At 47.1% G+C, this 21,070-nt stretch overlaps 1 protein-coding gene across 1 annotated transcript in view; it reads left to right on the forward strand.

The window, feature by feature from the left end:
• Positions 1 to 565: 565 nt before the first annotated feature.
• Positions 566 to 21,070, forward strand: part of LOC144679203 (copine-4) — a 124,015-nt gene continuing 103,510 nt past the window's right edge. Inside the window, exons 1-3 of the mRNA XM_078539628.1 lie at positions 566 to 634; positions 11,823 to 11,906; positions 15,608 to 15,697. Coding sequence (XP_078395754.1) covers positions 11,865 to 11,906; positions 15,608 to 15,697 — 132 coding nt within the window. The 5' untranslated portion in view covers positions 566 to 634; positions 11,823 to 11,864. The remainder of the gene's footprint in view (positions 635 to 11,822; positions 11,907 to 15,607; positions 15,698 to 21,070) is intronic.

Raw genomic sequence — 21,070 nt, forward strand, 5'->3', positions numbered from 1 at the left:
ACAAGCTAGCCATCTATCCAACTGAGCTAACCAGCCCCCAGACAGTCAGTCGACAGAGAAGTAAATGCAATTACCCTGTTTTTCCACCTTGATTGATCCCACCACCCCTAGAATCCATATCTGTTTTTCATTGGACCTTGGCTTAGTCCTGATCTGTCTCCTTTTTCTCCTGAGCATTTCTGGTCTCAGTCGACACGGCAAACTTTGTCTGAACAAAAGCAACATGCAGCGAGCGGTTGGGCTCTGGAGTGCACTGCCTGAGAGTGTGGTGGAGACAGGTTCAACTGAGGCATCCAAAAAGGAATTAGACATATCTGAAAAGGAGGAATGAGCAGGGTGGCAGGGAGAAGGTGGAGGAAAGGGCGCCGGGCGAATTGCTCATTCGGAGAGCCGGCGCACGCAAGATGGGCCGAGCGGCCTCCTTCTGCAGTGTAACGATCCTGTGATTCGTTCTGTGGCCTTGACCTCGCTGCAAATCCTGCCCCCCTTTTCTTCCTGAGACTGATGCTCTCTCTCGGTGGATTCGGACTGACTGTCTCTAATTTTATTTTCTCTGCAGGTGATTGCAGAAGAATTGTCGGGGAACGATGATTATGTGGAATTGACATTCAGCGCGAGAAAGCTCGACGATAAGGTAAGGGCAGAAAAAGAAATTACTCAAAACCAAATTCAGATCAGATTTTTTTAAAAAATCTCTAGTGGTGTTAATCATCCTTTCATTGAATATTTTTTCTCCAACCCCTTAAATTAAAGTTATAGGATCCTTTCGATATTAGGGACTGAGAGCTGTACTTGAGCCATCAATACACAGCCTGGTTCTGTACAGGAATGCATTCATGTGCGCTAATGCAATTTTCAGCATGTTCAATTTTAATTTTCACCTGCTTAGGCATGTTTAAGAGTCTCTTTTCTGGCTTCCCAACTGTGTTTGTAATTGCCTGAGGTGATTACAAAATTCCTGTCACAAAATGTCTTTGCCGTTTGAAAGCTCCTGCTTCAGTCTGACGAGGGGGGGTGGTGCTGGGCTCATCAACCTCCTCCCCTCAACACTAACGTCGGCCTCTCTTTCAAATGTCAATCCGGACGCAGAACTGCGCCGTGGCCAGTGCTGACCACAGCCAGTGCTGACCACTGTTCCATCGTCTGAGATGAGGAGAAATGAGAAGAGAGCCGGGGGGCACACCAGTAAAGACTCGCCTCTCCCATCTTTCCCACTGTGCCTTATTCCTCCATTCAGAAAGATCCTTCAGGTCAAAGTAGGGACGTTATGTTAAAGCTACATTGAACCTTGGCCAGAGCACACCCAGAGGGCCGTGTGCAGTTCTGGCCGCAATATCACAAAGGCGAGGGTGTAGGGGAGATTTGGATGATACTAGAAATGTGTGGGTGTGCATATCAGGAAAGGATTGACAGGCTGGGTCTCTTTTCTCCTGAGGGAAAAAAAAGGTGACCTAATAGAGGTCTTTAAAATGACGAAAGGTTTTGATCGAGTGGATGCAGGAAGAATGTTTTCTCGTGTGGGGTTAGAGCAGAACCAGAGGCCATCAATAGAAGACAGTCACCAAGAAATCCAATAGGGGCTTCAAAAGAAACTTCTTTCCCCAAAGAGTGATGAGAATGTGGAACTCGCTACCCCAGGGAGTGGCTGAGGTGAATAATATAGATACACTTAAGGGGAGGTTGGACAAGTATATAAGGGGGAAGGAAAGAGATGGTTACGATGGTAGATTTAGATGAGGGAAAAAGGAGGAGGCTCTAGTGGAGCATAAACACTGGCATGGACTGGTTGGCCTGAATGGCCTGTCCAATGTAATTCTTAATTTTATTCAAACTTTGGCCACAACTGAGATCTGGCTGAGCCCCAGTTAACATCTGCTGGTACAACTTCCCTGCAGCCAGGGGGTAAAAGCCAATAACGGGCTTGTAGAAATAAACCACAACATAAAATGAAATGGTATTGGTGAACTGCCATTGACCACTGGTAAACTAGGGAATACAGAATAGGCTGCAATCTTAGGAACAGCTTAGGCCATTCAGCCCCTCAAACCTGTTCCATTGAACATAGTTGATGTGTATCTTAACTTTACTCTACCCACCTTGGTTCCATAACACTTACTCAAGCAGAAAGTAGCAATCTCAGTTATGACATTTTCAATTCACCCCCCAGTCTCGACAGCTTTTTGGGGAAGAGAGTTCCAGATTTTCACTGCTCTGTGTGAAGTGCTTCCTGACTTCATCAATGAACAGCCTAGCGCTAATTTTAAGGACATGCCTCCTTGTTCTGGATTCCCACATCAGAGGGACTAATCTATGCACCCTATCAACTTCTTTAATCATCTTAAAACAGCTTCAGTTGATTACCCCTTCATCTTCTAGCCTCAAATTTTTGATTCACAAATGGTGTGTCCACAGGCAGATCCTTGGTGCATTGTCTGCTGATGCTTCATCCTGAGCTGTCTTCTTGGCAATTTTTTGTCATGGCCTTCCACTCGCAGGCAGAGTGAGGAGGCAAGTCCCAGCCAATCTCATCTGGAGTGGGAATTGAACCTGTGCTGTTGGTGTTAATCTGAACCACATGCTAACCATCTTGCCAACTGTGCTAACTGGCTCCACTCAAGCCAGAGCTTTTACAAACAAGTGAATTGCAGTCACCATCGTAGATTTACAGAATTCAAGCACCCGTGCGATAGATAGCCTATGGTCTAATTGACTGGCAGAAAAGGGGCTGAATGGCCTCCTCCAGTTCCTCGGGGCTGGATTTTACACACTCCGGCTTTGAAGGCGGGGGGGGGGGGGGGGGGGGTGGGGGGGGTTGGGGGGCATGAGAAACCCAGCAGTGGCTTGCCCACCGCCTACCCGCCCTCAATCTGTCTGACACTTTATGGGGGAGGAGGTGGTGTTGGGGAGCCCACCTGCCCTTGGGCCTATCAAGACCCTTAAGTGGTCCATTAATAACCACTTAAGGGCCTCATCCCGCCACTTTTAGTATATTACCCCCGGCGGTGGGGGAGGTGCATGCCATGCGGTAAGGCCAGCAGCTTTAGCTCCACAGGTTGCTGTTGGGCAAGGTGGGGGTGGAACTCTTTTGGGGGCCCCCTAGGCCCATTAGAACCAAACACCCTGCCCCCAAGATCACTCCTCCCTCTCCTCCACTTCCTTAACCCCCTGACCCTCTGCCTGGCCTCTTGAACGTAGCCCCCTTCACTCACCTGCCACTCCCGCCCCCACCAACCCCCCCACCAACCCCAGTCTTACCCATCAGCCCAGGCACCTCCACGTTGGGCACTGCATGTAGTCCCAGCAGTGACCACCACTCCCAGTGGCGCTGCTGAGACGGCCGAGCTGCTGGCTAATCCGAATGGTCGGCAGCTCTCTAACGCGCGACCTCCCCCGAGAACAGGGCGGAAGCCTTGCCTGAAAGCGATCAACTGCTCTCAGCGCTAAGTTGATGCGGGGTAGCCATTGGCATCAGGGGCGGGTTCCCCCTGACTTTTTGGCCTGGGAGGGGTGGGTGCAGGAACCATGGCACCCAGTGAAATTCAGCCCTGCATTCCTATTCTTGAAGCAAGTGGAATGAAATTAATCCTGAAAGTTTGTACCTGTTGACAAGAACCACTGTCAGTTGTGGCATAAGAATAGATCCAGGCTGTCACCTCTCTGGACTGGCTCCCTGAGCAGATTGTCAATTGATATGGCAACATTTGCGAGGAGATAAAAGAGCCGGCCAAATTGATTTCTTTCTTCCGAATTAATCTCTTGAAGCTGTCAATAAAATAGGATTTTTATTTTCTCTGTAAACCATTCCGAATTAATCTATTGAAGCTGTCATTGAAGTAGCTTTTTAAAAAAAATTTTCTCTGTGAGCCAATCCATATGAAATTGAACACACGGCGAAATTACTTCCGGAAATCTGAAATAAAAGAAACTGGAAATGCTGGAAATGCTCGGCGGGTCTGGCAGCATCTGTGGGGAGAGAGAAACAGAGTTAACGTTTCAGGCCTGTAATCTCCAGTCATGAAAGATCGTCGACCTGAAACGTTAGACATGAGGGACCCTGAAGTTGGACCCACCCGAGGGACTGTAGCCTGCCCATATTGTCAGCATTCCCACCGGGACAACCTCTTGGGAGGCAGCCTCCTTCCGTGTCTGCCGCCTCTCTCGCTGTCCTGTGACGGACAGTGGGAGGGCTCCGAAGCCTGGAGGCTCAATCGGAGGGCCCGCAGGACTTTGACGGCTGACAATCCTTCTGGAAGCAGAAAGGTGATCTCGCGGGTGCCTCAACATGGAGGCGCTCTTGGTTTCCTGAAGAGAAATCAGCAAATTGAGAGGCCTAAAGCTGGAAGGGCTGTTGGGGTGGAGGGGGAAACCTCTCTCTGCAGAATTGGTGTCGGACATGCTGAAGGCCTTCCATCCCCATCATAGCCCCGGTAATTGGGGCATGGAGCCTCTGGCTCTGATTGCTGTCTGGCTAGCAATAGGGAGGCTGCCACCAATGAGATAGAGACAATGAGACAAATAGAGTATAGACTCTGTACTCAGCAGGGGGCCGCTCCAATGATGGGAAAATATCACATCATCGTAGAACGGCCTCTGAGTGGGGCCTTAGTTGCCCTAATTGATTGCCCACCTCCCCGGAGTGGGCAGTCTGCCCAGTTCCCAGTCTCGATGTGGCTGCCCCTACTTTCCCAATGTGCCCCCAGCCTCCTGGAAAGATGCAGCCCATTAATTCTGTTTCTCTCTCCACAGACACTACCTGACCTGCTGAGTGGTTTTAGTATTTTCTGTTTTGAAATGAAATGTAGTCCATTTTGTGAAGAACTTGGTTTTTTTTTGTTGTTGCTCTATATTTAAATGTGACAAAGGTGTTGATTATTTCTGTTCCTGACCTATGGCACTTTCCACTGGAGTAACCTGGAAGAATCACGCTCAGTGCTCCAAGCCCCCCTCTCTATGAAAATTGCCTTTGGCCTTTTCTTAACCTGCTTTTCTCTCAAATGACAGCCCAGTAAAGGCTGTCACCTGAGGGAGTAAATACTGAGGGTAGACACCTTGGGTAGGCAGCCTTCTGCTTAACAAATTAGTTACCGGTTGCCTTTCAGCAAGTTACGAACGTATGGATAAGGAGCAGGAGAGGGCCACTCAGCCCCTCAAGCCTGCCCTTCCATTCAATAAGACCTTGGCTGATCTGAATGTAACCTCGACCCCACATTCCTGCCTTACCCCTTTAATTTGTGAAGGGGCTCGGGTTGGAGCGCCTTCTGCTCTCGGCCCTCCACCAGTGCTATTGTGAAGCTGGTCACTTGGAGAGTTAGCATGGCGCCATTGACCCCCTCCCGCATGAAAGCAACTTGCCCTGTAGCCGTCCGGTTCAGATCAGGAATCTCGCCCAGTGGGGGAATGGGGGGTGTGCACTTGCATCCCATCAGTCCATTTGGCACTATGATTCTGCTACTCCATATGTTACCTTTCAGCATCTTCAAAAGCCTTCGAGTACAATACAATAATGATACAATTATTAGCCTGGGAATGCGGTGCCTCTCTCACCCTAGTAAAATAGGTCACTGGTAATCCTGTCGTGCTTTCAGCTTAATGTAACTTTCAGAAGCATCACGCGATGTAAAACCTATTGTTATGCTTATTAAATTCATACGGGGAGAATAGTGGGCACTTTCTCAGTTGTGGGCTCGATGGCTAAATAGGATCTGCAGACAATGGTTCAAACCATTACAGCGAGTGCTGTGATTAAGTGACAGAGGTAATTGCACATCTCTGCACCCCCAGAATCTGATACACGCTCCCTGAAAACACTGCTTCCCATGGGAAGTGTCAGATTGGGAATTCTCCTTTTGCTTCCTTGCTTCCCAGCTCTAACCCCATTACATCAGCTATTTTTTCAAGAAACACACTAATTTATCTCTTGTAATGTTACAGAAAATCTTTATCAAAAGCCTCTGTTGCAGTGACCATAACCTAAGCTATGCAGAGGAATTAATTTTAATATGCAGATATCTGAAGCATATTGAAATATGCACACCTAGGAAAATGGATCAGATGTTAATGTGGATAACAACAAGCTTGTGTATTAGTCAGTGAACAGTCACAGTGAATTTTTATCATATTTATTGGCCTGTGTTCATTCAAATATAATTATATACATGAATTAATTACATGTATGAATAAAAATCTCAAATTCAGCACCTTAAACACAGGGTACTGCACAATATACAGTTTGCATGTTTAACACTTAAGTTACATTCCACTTAGAATGAGATTCTGTAATTAAAGCTTATCTGAGGTATGCTTGAGTATTTGAAACCAATTATTAATTTATCACTTTGTTACGCGACGTAGAAGTAAGCGATTACCAATTGAAGCAGCCACTTTCTTTTGCATGAAGCACTTCTGTGTGCTTTGGTGTTAAGTAATTTTGTTAATAATTAGTGAGATTGTAAGCTGTACTGGGGTATGGTTGCTTGAGAACCGGAGGATGAGCTCAGGCTGATGGGGCAGGGGGAAGGCTCATGTCAGGGAGTGCTGGTGAGGTACAAGAGTGAGTGCCTTAGTGTTAAGATTCAGCATCATTGGGGGCAGTTTTTCAGTCAGCCCAGTGATTTAAAACCTCTATATACCCAAATGAAAAGGTACGAAGAGCATCTTAAAACTATGCAGAGTAGCTCAAGTGTCGTTACTGCAGTCCACTTTCCAATCCACACCCGTGGTTGCAAACACCTTGCTTTGGAACAGTTTTCATTTGAAACTTATCGTGCATCTTCACCGAGGAATTGAAGGGTTTGATGCTAAACCAAGATCTTGTGAAATTTCGCCCATTTTCCAAGTGTTGGTGTAGGAGTGCTCAGGCCAGGGGGACTTGGCTAGAGCACCAGGGACAGGGGGCACTGAAATAACCGTTTTAAAAAATTTAAACTGAACACTGCTGTCCACCTTAACAAGTGGCAGAGTGCGGGGTTGAGGGAGTTCAGTGGGGGTTCGGGTTGGGGAGGGAGGCCATGGAACAGCAGATGGGGAGGGTCCTGACCAAGGAAGATCTGGAATCACTTGGGAGGGGGCAGAGTGGACAGGATAGCTGAAATGGAGAATTAATGAATGGGAAATGATCATGACTAGAAAATAGGTTAATGTATTTACCAAGGATGTGATTGGTCTGCAATGTCACGTGATTAATGATATGAGGCTCACTGGGTGAAAACTTGTTGCAGGGGGTGTCACAAAGCAGGTGAACAGGTGATATCAGATCATCGCCCCCTTCTCCGCCTGATACTTAATTCTGTTGACTGCAATTTCTACCCCGGTTACAATATTACAATCGGTCAATGTCACAGACACACAGGGCCAAGGTTCCATGGGTGAGGTTTTGCCAATCTCTGCTGTAACTTCAATGGGAGACTGATAGAAGCCAGCCCCTCTCAGCTCCCACCCCCTCTCAGCTCCCACCCCCTCTCAGCTCCCACCCCCTCTCACCTCCCATCCCCTCTCACCTCCCACCCCCTCTCACCTCCCACCCCCTCTCAGCTCCCACCCCCTCTCAGCTCCCACCCCCTCTCAGCTCCCACCCCCTCTCAGCTCCCACCCCCTCTCACCTCCCACCCCTTCTCACCTCCCACCCCCTCTCACCTCCCACCCCCTCTCAGCTCCCACCCCCTCTCACCTCCCACCCCCTCTCACCTCCCACCCCCTCTCACCTCCCACCCCTTCTCACCTCCCACCCCCTCTCGTCTCCCACCCCCTCTCACCTCCCACCCCCTCTCACCTCCCACCCCCTCTCACCTCCCACCCCCTCCCACCACCACCCCCAAAATGCTGGTGCTTCGTCATTTACTAAAGGGTCTTTTTTTGCCTACTAAGGGTGAAACTTCCATCTGCCCCCTTTATAAATACTGACTGCTCTATCAGGGCAGACAGGAGCTCAAAAACAAGCTGGGAATTGCAGTTGCCATTTTCCTCATGCCATCCTGTAATTCTGTCAATATTTGTGGAATATTGTATCAACTTGACTCTAGTCTCTGTCTAGCTCACCTCCTGACTCCCCACAGCCTGTCCATCATCTACAAGGCACAAGTCAGGAGTGTGCTGGAATACTCTCCACTTGCCTGGATGAGTGCAGCTCCAAGAGCACTCAAGAAGCTTGACACCATCCAGGACAAAGCAACCCACTTGATTGGCGACATATCCATCACCTTAATCATTCACTCCCTCCTCCATCGACGCACAGTGGCAGCAGTGAACACCATCTACAAGATGCACTGCAACAGCTCACTAAGGCTCCTTAGATAGCACCTTCCAAACCCACGACCTCTACTATCTAGAAGGACAAGGACATAGGAACACCACCACCTGCAAGTTCCCCTCCAAGCCATACACCATCCTGACTTGGAAATATATCGCTGTTCCTTCACTGTTACTGGGTCAAAATCCTGGAACTCCCTCTCTAAAAGCACGGTGGGTGTACCTACACCACAACTGCACTGTGGGTGTATCTACACCACAGGGACTGCAGCGATTCGAGAAGGCAGCTCACCACCACTTTCTCAAGGGCAATTAGGGATGGGCAACGCATGCTGGCCCAGCCAATGACATCCTGTGAAAGAACAATAAAAAAAAATCTAATGCCTGCTTGTTCACCCTCCCTCCTTTTTACAAGTTCTGCATCTTGGCTGGAACTGAGATGGGGGCAGATGACAGGAGTCGAAATGGCCTTATTCATTAAAGGTGCAGACTTTCATAAAATGTTAAGGCACCTTTTTACGAATGAGATGTGATTAAACTAAACCTCCCACCTACTGCTTGTCATATTAAATGAGCCAGGATACTGCGGGCTTATGAAGGCTAATTAGCTTCCAACTACCTTATTCAGCAGAAAAACTCGCTGCCGTCTTTGAATGGCCAATACTGGCAGAAGCAGCGAGAGTTCAAGGTGGCAGCTAATGACTATCCCAGGACACACTCAAGCGGCTGGTCAACATGACGGGAGTACCTCCCCCAACCTTCTCCCTCCACCCTGTATCAATTTTAGCCTTTAACGTACTTCACATCATCTGTTCCTTCATTTAGTAATAATATAAGTTAATTATATAGTATAAATTGGCTCTTTTTTTTGCTAATCCAATTGATTAGAATCACTTCTGAGCACAAGCTAGAGAAAGTGAATAGAGGATTCACAACCGCTGGAAGTACACAGCTGTGATAGCAGTCATAGCGGGGTGTAATGTTTAGCTGTGGAGACGAGGTGTGGAATAAGATTACCACTCAGGACATTATAAGATGGCTTAAATACTGTGGATGCTGAAAACCTGAAGTAAAAACAGAAAATGTTGGAAATACTCAGCAGGTCTGGCAGTATCTGTAGACGGGGGAAACAGAGTTAACATTTCAGGTCGATGATCTTTCGTTTTCCATTGCAGGTTCCTGGGGCTGAACTTTGCCCCTGGCGCATCACTCCCGACCCTAGCCTGAATTGCGGGTGGGAAGCCCAGAACTGGCCATGTGCTGGGATGTCTCACAGGACCTTCCTGGAGATGGCCATTTAAGGAACTGCCTCCAGGAGCTCCAGCCAATAGGAATGGGGTGGCGGCCGGCTGCCAGCGATGGGTGGTCCAATCAGCTGGAAGCAGCAGTGACGAGGTGGAGGCACCTTCAGGGGAAGGGAAGCAGCTGCCATCGTAGCAGGCCAAGCATTAACAGAGACCTCTGCCTCCCTGAAGGGAATGAAGGGTGGGTCCTGCTGCCTGGGGAACAGATCCCCTTTGTACATTACTGCAGATGAATAATCTTCAACCCTCAAATGAGTTGCAGCTCGGAGCTCCCACTGCGTAGCCTCCTCCGATCCATTTTTGGAATATGGTAGACACACCCATAGTGCAGTTGTGGTGTAGGTACACCCACAGTGCTGTTAGAGAGGGAGCTCCGGGATTTTGACCCAGTGACTCTGGAGTGAATCTCCAGAGGAAATCTCTTATGTCCTGGAAAATTGAAGACAAGTGGCTCATTACCACATCTAATTGGCTCCCCGGGCAAGTTGGCATCAAACCCCATTGGTCCATCTCTGGGAAAAATGCAAGGAGGCGGGACCATGTTGGGAAGCCGACCCAACGTGCATCTTTCCAGATTTCCTCATGATTCCAGCTCCAAAACCACCTCCGAGGGCCTGGGAAAATTCAACCCTTGATTCTCAACGGTGATCTTTCCAAGTGGTTAATAGCAAAACAAAATACAACATTTTAAATTACATTTTATCTCTTTTTAGAAGAAATAAATCCTCTAAAATCTAAATAAAGTAGGCAAAATGTTTTCTATCTCCCCCTCGCCCACCCCTGTCCCCCATTTACATTCCGTAGCCTACATTCCATACTGGATAACAGTCAGTGTCTCTGTGGTGATTGTGTTCCTCTAGGCCAAGGGGTTGGTCGAACTCCCTATAATGAATAGTCACTTGGTAGTACTGAACTTGAGTATTGCTGAATGAAGAGACATGCTGTCGAAGCTTTTCATCTTGCACTCATCAGGACAGATACAAGAATGCCAAATTTCAAAGGGAGCATCAATTTATACTGCTTGAGAAGGTCCTTGCATTCTTTCCATGCAGTATGAATTGTTGCTCCCTTTAGCATTCTTGTGTGTGTCCAGATGACTGTAAGACAAAAAGTTTCCATAGCTTGTCTGTTTCTTTCAGACCCTGTAATGAGCAATTGCTGTGACTTGAGGACAGCTCCTCCCTCACCCCCAGGCACATGTCCACCCTGTAGCAGTGCCTTGTACTGGCAAGAAGGGGAGGAGATTCTAGCACAACTGCAGACCCCTGGGCACCAGCCGATGTTCCTGAAATTATTTGGGTGGGCAGCCTAAAGAAGTGAAGCCAAAGATGCCTCTCTAATCTTCAGGCTGTAACCTCCCTTCCTGGTCTTGCACAGACCTTCCAGTCCATGAGCATTCCAATGCTAATCCTAAAACTTGCTCCTCCATGGGCTGGTATTCATATATGTTGGCCAATGGGCTGACGAGGAGGCAGACGGAACATCAGGATCGTCTCATTTGCATTGGCATGCTGGTTCCTGCATCTTCTGTCACCCCGGGGAAGCCTCCATAACTCCGAGGGCAATTAAGTAGGGGGCGGAGACCCAATGAAACCAAGCTCCATCCCATTTTCTTCCCTGACCTTTGCTACCTGGGAAGGGCAGGTTTCCTGGGGTTAAAGGTCAGGAAAGCCAAACCTAACATCCTCATTGCAATTTCTGCTATAAGAGATTTAGGAAGTCCAACCACAGGTCGGGTATCCGCTATCTGAAACCCTTGGGGCCGATTGCATTTCGGATTTCAGATCATTTCAGTTTTCGGATACCACGTATAAACTTAAATTACAACAGCCTAAGCCTAGGCTAGCTATGGTCTAAAGTAAATAAAATGGCGAGCAAAGTAAGATGTATCACTGAATAATAAATACAGGGCACCTGTAATAAGCTGCTTTTTGACATGTTCACCACAAAAGCCACAGGTAAACAGTGCAGACAAACAATTAGACTTCCCGCGCTAAAGGTCGATGGGGTTCACAAAAAACGCGGCTTTTGGAAATTCGCAGGTTTACAGATAATGGATACTCGGCCTGCATCCTGAGCTGGTTATCTTCACTCTTGGCTCAATCCACAGAATAGTCTTCAGATTTTAAGAGATCTGTGGGGAGCATTATAGGCACAGGCTGTGTTAGCTATTCAAGATCCCTACATTTGCATATGATTAAAATGTGACTAATTTCGTGTGACTGCACTGTGCTTGTTACCTGCGCATTAAGGTAGAAACTCCATTTTCTTTAGGATTTTTTCAGCAAATCAGACCCATTTCTCGAAATCTTCAGGATGAATGATGATGGAACACAGCAACTCGTACACAGAACAGAGGTACTCCTAATTTCTGCTTTGATTTTTTTGATTAAGCACTAACATATACCATTCGTTGGGAGATAGAAATGAAAAATGGCCTTTCTCTTCGCCTAGATTGTTTTGCCATTTAAGCTCACGCACATTGCCTGCACTAATTGCTCCTAATTCTTGCCATGGGTGGTCCTTAAAGGTAATGAGGAAGCTGGCTAGGAATTGGCTTATTTTGGCCCAGCAAGCATTCGAGAGATGGTGGTGCGGTGGCAATGTCACTGGACTTCCAGATGCCAAGGCTAACGCTCTGGGGATATGGGTTCAAATCCTAGCATGGCAGCTAATGAAATTTATATTCAGTTAATAAACCTGGACTGTGAGGCTAGCTTCAGTAATGGTGACCGTGAAACTATCATCGATTGTTGTAAAAACCCATTTAATGCCCTTTAGGGAAGGAAATCTGCCGCCCTTACCTGGTCCGGCCTACATGTGACTCTAGACCCACAGTAATGTGGTTGATTCTTAACTACCCTCTGAAATGGCCTTATAAGTCACTCAGTTCAAAGGCAGTTAGGGATGGGCAACAAATGCTGGCCTTGCCAGTGACGGCCACATCCCATGAAAGAATTTTTTTATAAATCCAGTAATCGGCTAGGATTTGAAATATTCCGGGATTAAGCCTGTCTCGGCTGGAGCCAGTTTAGTTTAGTCAAAGGAAGTCTTAGCCTTTTCACCGACTCAACCACCAACCCTCTGAGATACTATCAAGGTTTCGGGTCAATGTGATGATTAAACCATGTGTGGATTTTATGATGATCAAGGTGAGGACTAACAGCGCAGATGAACAGAAAGCGGCCATGCAAATGGTCCAGTTACTCTTACAACATCAGCAGTTGGAAATGGTAGCAGAAAAATAAAAAGCAGAGATGTTCTGTATGGGGGAAAAACATGTTAACGTTCTACAAAAATGGGTGCCGCAATTATTTAATATCCAGGTAATTATTCTAAGATTTTATATTTATAAGTAAGAGCTCAAAACAGATGCAAGTCACTGACCTTCCGAATGTGCGAATTGGCTTTTCAAGTTCCTGCTGGCCTTAAACAGACAATTCATGGGGCAGGGAAGGGGAAGATTTTCTGCTCATTATCTGATGCAAAATCGTAAACTTGAATATCAACGCCCTTCTCCATTGTTTATTGGTACTGAAGGGCAAAGGGATAAAGGCATAGGCCAATTGATTAAAAAGGATTTTGGGACTTAAAATGATTCACGTTTCATTTTATTTGATAAAAGCGAGTGTTGAATGGAACCATACATACCAGCTTGGAGGACCCCAGATCCCATCATTAGCCTGTGCATGAGTTATCTGATCTCAGCCAGGATAATAGCTGAAGTGATCCACTGGCCTTGGCACCACTGGGAGAATTGTAAATTTTCCATACATTATTTAACCGTGCACCAGAAAGAAAAAAAAAAGAAATCATAGAATGGTTACAGCGCAGGAGGAGGCCATTTGGCCTGCCATGTCAATACTGGTCCTCTGTACGTGTAATTCAGCCAGTCCCACTCCACTGCCTTTACCCCATAGCCCCGTGGACTTGCTTCTTTTCAGATAATTATCCAATTACCTTTTGAAAGCCATGATTGAAACTGCCTCCAATAGACTTGCAGACAGTGCATTCCAGATCCCATGTACTCACTGCTTAAAATGTTAGATGTGATTGTGCAATTGGACAGCACTTGCTGAACAATCCCAAGTGTGCTAAGAATTACATTAACAACCAATTGAAGATTATCAGTCAGGCTCAAATATGGCTCACTTATCGTTGCTTGGCTCACTTAGGCTTGTACAAAGGGACCAGTCCTCTGCAGGCAAAAGGAACATGTCCAGGCATGGTGCCATTTTTGAATTAAACAAAAGCATAGGGGACAATAATTTAATAATAGGACAATAATGGTGGAATCTCCATGACCTTGACCAATCAGAGTCAACTTGCCAACCAATCAGCATCCTTTTCTCATGCAGTATGAATTGTTGTGCCCTTTGAAATTTGGCATTCTTGTGTCTGTCTTGATGAGTGCAAGATGAAAAATTTCAACGGCATATCTCTTTTTTTCAGCAATACTAAAATATTTTTCCTCTTGTGGCATCTGGTTCTTTCACCATTCACCTTAAACCAGTGCCCTCTGGTTTTTGTCCCTTCTGCCAATGGGGGCAGCTTCTCCCTAGCCACTCTGCCCAGACTCCTCATGATTTTGAGAAAGGCCATTCTTCTGATCCTGATTATTATCTACTGATGCCGGATGGAAGATAATTGTGTACAAAAATTGGAAGTGCATAGCATTGATGTGCTGTGGTGCCCCAGTAGTTATATAGCCTGCAGGCACTCATATATACTCAGTGCATGACAGATTGTTTTGTACTGGTCTGGAAGCCATTTTGTGCTTGCAGAATTACACGGGCTATGATTTTTTCTGTAATCAATGTTAAATTATAAAAATAAATTTGTGTTATGGGTGACCACAAATAGAGTTTGTGGATGTATGTGTATATATATATTGTGCTGATCGGAGATAGACCTGAATCAGTAGAGGAGCCAAATATTGAGCAGATTAAAGCGATCACTCATGTGATGACAGTCCGCATTCTTGTGGTGTTGAGCTGGATTTCATCAAACTGGAATGATAGAGGCTTTTACTTTAGGGAGTGTGGTTGATGGGAGAAGGGCAGCTTTTCTGCTGATTTATAAAGGAAATATTGTCTGTACTCTGCTGACACTGCAGATCAAGATTTTCACTGCCATTGACCATGGCACTTCCTATTTCTCCTTTATTCGTTACTGGAATGTGGGCGTCGCTGGCAAGGCCAGCATTTGTTGCCCAGCCCTAATTGCCCTTGAACTGAGTCGCTTGCCAGAACCATTGTAGGTGGTGAGCTGGTCCTGTGGGAATACTTATACAGGTTATTGGAACCTGGCATTAGTACAGTGGATGGTACAATGTTTAATGATCAGTTAACCCTTAACCTTCCCCTTACACTCTCCCCCCCACCCCCCACGCAATGTTTTGGGAGAGTGGGAGGTGTCACTATCCATTTTACCTCAAGTGTTATACCTGGTTAGAATCAGGGAAAACAGTTGCCCGGGAGCAGCACACTCAAGAGTCCATCGCAAACATAAAAGTTCCTTCAGATCTGCAATCCAGCTGACCGTGGGTCAGTGGGTAGCACTCTTGTCTCTGGGTCAGAAGGTTGTGGGTTCAAGTCCTACTCCAGAGCTTGAGCACCACAATCAAGGCTGATACCCCATTACAGTACTGAGGGGATGCTGCACTGCTGCAGGTGCTGTCTTTCAGCTGAGATGTGAAACTGAGGTCTCCCTCAGGTGGATGTGAAAGATCCCATGGCACCAATTCAAAGGTAATTTGCCCCACATCCTGGCCAATATTTATCTCTAAATCGGCATCATAAAAACACATTATCTGGTCATTGATGTTTGTAAATTGGCTGCCACGTTTCCTACATTACGATAGTGACTACACTTCAAAAGTAGTTAATTTATAAAGTGCTGTGGGACATCCTGGGGTTGTAAAAAGCGCTTTGTAAATGCAGGTCTTTCTATTTATTTTGCTAACCCAGAGAGAAATTGGAGTTATATTGAAATAGTAAAGCTCAACAGATTGTCTGGGAGCACACAGTATCTGATATTTCTCTCCTCTGCTTCCACAGGTCATCATGAACAATCTAAATCCAATGTGGAAAGCATTTAAAGTCTCTGTAAATTCCCTCTGCAGTGGAGATCATGATCGGAAACTAAAAGTAAGCTTAACAAAATGAATATCCTCTCGCGTTTCAGCGCTGGGGTCGGGACCAAGTCGAATTTCTAAAAAAAAATGCATTTTTCATAAGCTTCAAGCCAGGGCACAATGTATGGTGTGAATGTTGGATGATTTGCGCAGAATGATCACCGGTGGAATCTGGTGAACGTGACATTGTGTTGATCCTGAGACTTTGGCAGAGGCCAGCAAAGAGCTCACTGTGTGATCGGCAGGTTTCTCTCATTCACAATTAACACCCGGTAGGGAAGGTGTCAGCCTGCCAAACACTCTCAACCTGAATCTGGTCCGGACCCGTTTTTGCCATTCGTTGGTGGGTAAATAAACGTACCCAGCAAAATGAATCCATGACAGATTCTAAATGGGATAGATTTCAAACAACTCTAGCAACTCAAAGCTGGGCATCCATGAGGCGCTGTAGGCCATCAGCAGCAGCAGAATTGTATACAGCCGAATGTGTACCTTCTACAAGATGCACTGCAGGAACTCACCAACGCTCCTTACCTTCCAAACCCACAACTGCTACGATCTAGAAGGACAAGGGCAGCAGACAGATGGGAATACCCCCATCTGGAAGTTCCCCTCCAAGCCACTCACCATCCTGACTTGGAAACATATCGCTGTTCCTTCACTGCCCATGGGTCAAAATTCTGGAACTCCCTCCCTAACAGCACTGTGGGTGTACCCACACCACATGGACTGCAGTGGTTCAAGAAGGCGGCTCACCAGCTCTCAAGGGCATTTAGGGATGGACAATAAACGCTGGCCCAGCCAATGACGCCCACATCCCACGAATGAAAAAAATCCTATCATCTCCGCATTCCTATTCACTTCACCTTTAGCTCATTCCCACCATTTTCCGTCCCATGAGAAGCAGACTTGAGTGGTGATAGAGGCAGTAATTAAAGTTAGCTTTCAGATAAGATGTTAAACCGAGGCCCTGCCAGTTCTCTGGGTGGGTGTAAAAGACCCCACGGCATTATTTCGAAGAAGAGCAGGGGAGTTGTCCCCGGTGTTCTGGCCAATATTCATCCCTCAAACAATATCACAAAAGGCAGGTTATCTGGTCATTATCACATTGCTGTTTATGGGAGCTTGCTGTGCACAAATTGGCTGCTGCGTTTCCTATATTACAACTGTGAATGCACTTCAAAAGTACTTCATCGGCAGTAAAACACTTGGGGATTTCCTGCTTCCACTCTCTCCTCTATCTTTACCCCCTTTTAATCCAATTTTTTAATACAATTTTTTTTTCTTTTTTTCCCCACCCCTCCCCCTCCCACCACACAGGGCCAGCTGTCAATTGTTCTTGTGTTTTGATTTCACAGAGCATTAGCCTTTGTTCTGCTGTTAACACATTCTGCTATCTTACCTTTATGCCACTATCAGCACCTTCTTTAGTCTTTAACACTACCATTAATACTCCCTTTGTCCTGTGTCCACGACACCGTCGTCAATCTCTCCTGAGCTCCCGCCTGTCCATCTTGTCCCATCTGCCCCACCTCCTCTTAAACAATATAAAATCCATCACGTTTCTACTTCTCTTTAGCTCTGAAGAAGGGTCATACGGACTCGAAACGTTAACTCTGTTTCTCTCTCCACAGATGCTGCCCGGCCTGCTGAGTTTTTCCAGCATTTCTGCTTCTATTTCAGATTTCCAGCATCCACAATATTTTGTGAAAGGAGCTACATAAATGCAATTTTTTTTTTCTTCAGACTACATCCATCATTGACATAAGGTGAAACATTTTGGTAGGAGGAAGAAGCAGAGACAATACATCCAAAAACTTCAACTATAAAGGACATGCGGGAAGGGAGAGAAACTGAGGGTTGTTTGTGAGCAAATCTTTGAAGGCAGCTGGACAGGTTAACAAAGCAGTTAATAAAGTATGTGGAATCCTGAGCCTTCTAATTAGGAGCATAGAACAAAACCTTAAAAGCCAAGGGAGCTGTGGGATTGGCTGTCGCCGGGGCTTAAAGACCCAAAAAGCAGCCTCGGGTTGGAAACCCAACACAATCCAGCCCACATCCCGATTTCATTCGGACAGCTTCAGAAGCGAGTGGGGGAAACCCCTGTGAATCTGTCGGGTAAGGGATTAATATATACAACTGGGCCAATCGATCCAGCCTTGGCTTTAACTGCCAGAACGTGGGTTTTCTGAGCTGTGTGGAATCTTCCAGGCTCAGCAAAGTGAGAACGTATTTGGGGAACCATTGTTCAGTGAAACTGACAGGCTGGGAAGCCTTTAGATTGTCAAATTGAAGAGCTGAAGCCATGTCCAGGTGAGAGACACCTGGATTTGCACTTCCCTTCTGTCAGCCTTCATCGTAGCACAGGAACAGTTTTTGCCGCTCTATCTTGCTCCTCTGATGAAGAGTGAGAGGAGCATCAACACCAACAGCAGCAGCGGACGCCCTGCCCCCAGCCACGTGCCCTTCCACAGGGCAAAAAGGATGGATGCAACGATCGAGCTCCAAGAAGGCGAGAGACCCCGACTCTGAGTCTACAGGCAGAGGATTAAGTCTTTCGACATGCCTGAGCCCCCAGTGCCTTGTAATACTCAGGCTCTCACGACATGTTGCTGCTGACATCTGAAGACGACCTCCTTCCCAGTCGGCCAGGTGGGCTCTCATTGCCAATGGTCACCAAGGTGGTTATCAATGGAGGGCCCCCTTTCTCAGCCCCAAGTTCTCTTCAATGAAAGCCACAGAAAAGCCCACTTCAATTTTGAAGGGGTTCCTGACCCACTGCACCTTCCTCCACCAACCCAACCCCCCACCCCCCCAAACTTGCCCAGTACACGTGGGTCCATTTGCAGAAAATTCCTCCCAGTGAGTGCAAAAGCCAGGAAGTTGTTTTAAGTCTTTATAAAACACTAGCTGAGCCCCGACTGTACAATTGTGTTTTTTTTAGGAACTGTATGAAGACTATGGGGAAGATACAGAAGGGATTTACTAGAGCTCCAAGGGTCAGGAATTAAGGAATGTGAATGGACTGGAGAAGCCGGTGGTGTTCTCGTTGGGGCAGAGAAGGCGAGAGGAGATTTGATGGAGGTGTTCAAAATCATGAAAGGTTTAGATAGAGTGAATAAAGAGAAACTGCTTCCAGTTGCTGAAGGATCAATGATTGAGAGGGTAATGATTTAAGGTGACTGGCAGAATAAACAGAGATGAGGTAAGGAAAAGCATTTTTATGCAATAAGTGGTTAGGATTTGGAATACACTGCCAGTTAGGGCGATGGAAACAGACTCAACTGCAGCTTTCAAAAGGGAAGGCAAGACAAAGGGAGGGCAAAGGGAATTGGATAAGTACTTGAAGGAGAAAAATTGCAGGGATATGGGGAAGGAGCAGGGGAATGGGACTAACTGAATTATTCTTTCAAAGAGCCAGCGCAGACTTGATGGACCAAATGGCCTCCTTCAGTGCTGTACTATGACTCAATCTTAATAACTGTATAGCTATGATTCTACATACCAACCAGTTACTGGCTTACTACCTCAATAACCTGGCAGAACAAATACTATTCTGTTGGTCGGACAAGTAATTTATTGTGTAGGAGACCAATCTTCACACCTAAGCCTCAGAAGAGAAGGTCTATCTAAAACAGCACACCTAAAGTTTAGATAAACAGAATCCCTCTCCATTAAATATTAAGAATGATAAATATTGACTTCTAGGACATCTCCCGACTAAATGCACCATTTGCGGTAATGGGTATCAACTGGGAGAGCAGTCTCTGTTATCTACCATGAAGTATTAATTAGATGTCTTATTTTAAAGATTATTTTTATTTAAATGTCATATTTACAAGCGACTCCTGTATGGGGTTCTGCAAACTGTTACTTCAGGCAGCGTAGATTTTGGCCTTTAGTCTCCAGCTGGCAGAGTTTCTATTTTATTTCTTGTAGAGTATTTTATAGAAATAGGTCTTGATGATTAATGGCATCATGCCAATTCTTAAGCTGCTAAATGGATGCCCAAGTTTCCAATATGAGAGGCAGGAGGCATGTACTCCTCCTGAGCAGGAAACACTGCCTGCCATGTCAGTATAGGCAAGGGAATAGGGGCTGAATTTTGCCCTTGACGGGCGGGCGGGCCCGACCAACTTGACGGCGGGTGGGCAGCCGATCGCCGCCACCGAAAAGGGCCGCGCCGCCATTTTGCATGGGCGGGCCAATTAGGGCCCACCCAGTGGGTCGGAGACTCCCGTGTACAATGGGAAAATCGAATCAGCGGCGGGCACGTTCAGACCGCCGATTCCAATGGGGAACCGGCAGTCTGTATGAAGAATGGCCAGGCAGCCTGTTTGAGGCTGTGCACCATGGCCACTCATAGGAAAGGACATGGTGGTTTGAGGGCAGAGGAGGAGGAGGAGGGGGGCAGGCTGCAGGATAGGCCAGCGGGGGGCCACTGTGCCCCTCGGTTCTCAGATACCTGCCTTGCTGTCCTCCTTCAAGAGGTGTCCAACCATCAGGCTGTCTTATTTCTGGAGGATGGGAGGAGGAGGACCCCCACATCACCAGGCAGGCGTGGCAGGAGGTGGCGGAGGCTGTAAGCTCCCATGATGCTGTGCGGCGCACAGGAACCCAGTGCCGCAAGTGCTTCAATGATTTGTTGCGCTCTGGAAGGGTGAGTACCATGTCAGCCTTGGCCATGTGACCCAGCAGGTAGCCTTAGCCTTTGAGCACCCCCCTCCCCACCCCCCACCCCCTCAACGTCTTAGTGTCGTTACTACATTGGACATTTGGCGCATGCTGGGTGGGCAAACAGATAGTGACCATGCTTACATCAGCCTTAGTGGTTGAGGAGAAGATGGGTTCTCCCCGCAGCATATGTTGGTATTTGTCACATTTGAGTAGTCTGGGGGCAACCTGCAGGAGAGGCAGCTGGACACATACTCAGAACCCCAACACATGTCTTATTGATGGTGATGAGATGGTGGAAGGGGAGCCTCAAGGTGTCGTGGCCAAGAGCCATCTGCTGGCCTCAGCGCCGCACCTAGTTGCACCTCCTTGCCATGGGCGCTAAGACCCGTGTGTTATTTAAAATGATGGACGCCGAATGTGTCCGAGGTGTCCGTTGAGGGAGGGGGTTGGGAGCAGCCGTACTATCTTCTGGGGACTGATCACCAGTAGTGTGGACAGGAGCCGCTGGGGGCCTCAGATGGGCCACTGTGGTTGGGGTGTGGCGTGCGCGTGCAGAGTACATGAGCGATCAGCCGCAATAAACGCTCTTTTCTGTTCTGCAGGCAAAAACTGAACACAATCTAAGGGAGCGCCAGAGGACTGGTGGTGGGCACGCCCTGCTCCAGTGCCTCACCACCTTCGAGGAGCAGGCCATAGAGCTGGGGAGGAG

The sequence above is a fragment of the Cetorhinus maximus genome, chromosome 3, assembly GCF_964194155.1.
Source record: "Cetorhinus maximus chromosome 3, sCetMax3.hap1.1, whole genome shotgun sequence".
In the NCBI taxonomy this organism is placed as follows: Eukaryota; Metazoa; Chordata; class Chondrichthyes; order Lamniformes; family Cetorhinidae; genus Cetorhinus; species Cetorhinus maximus.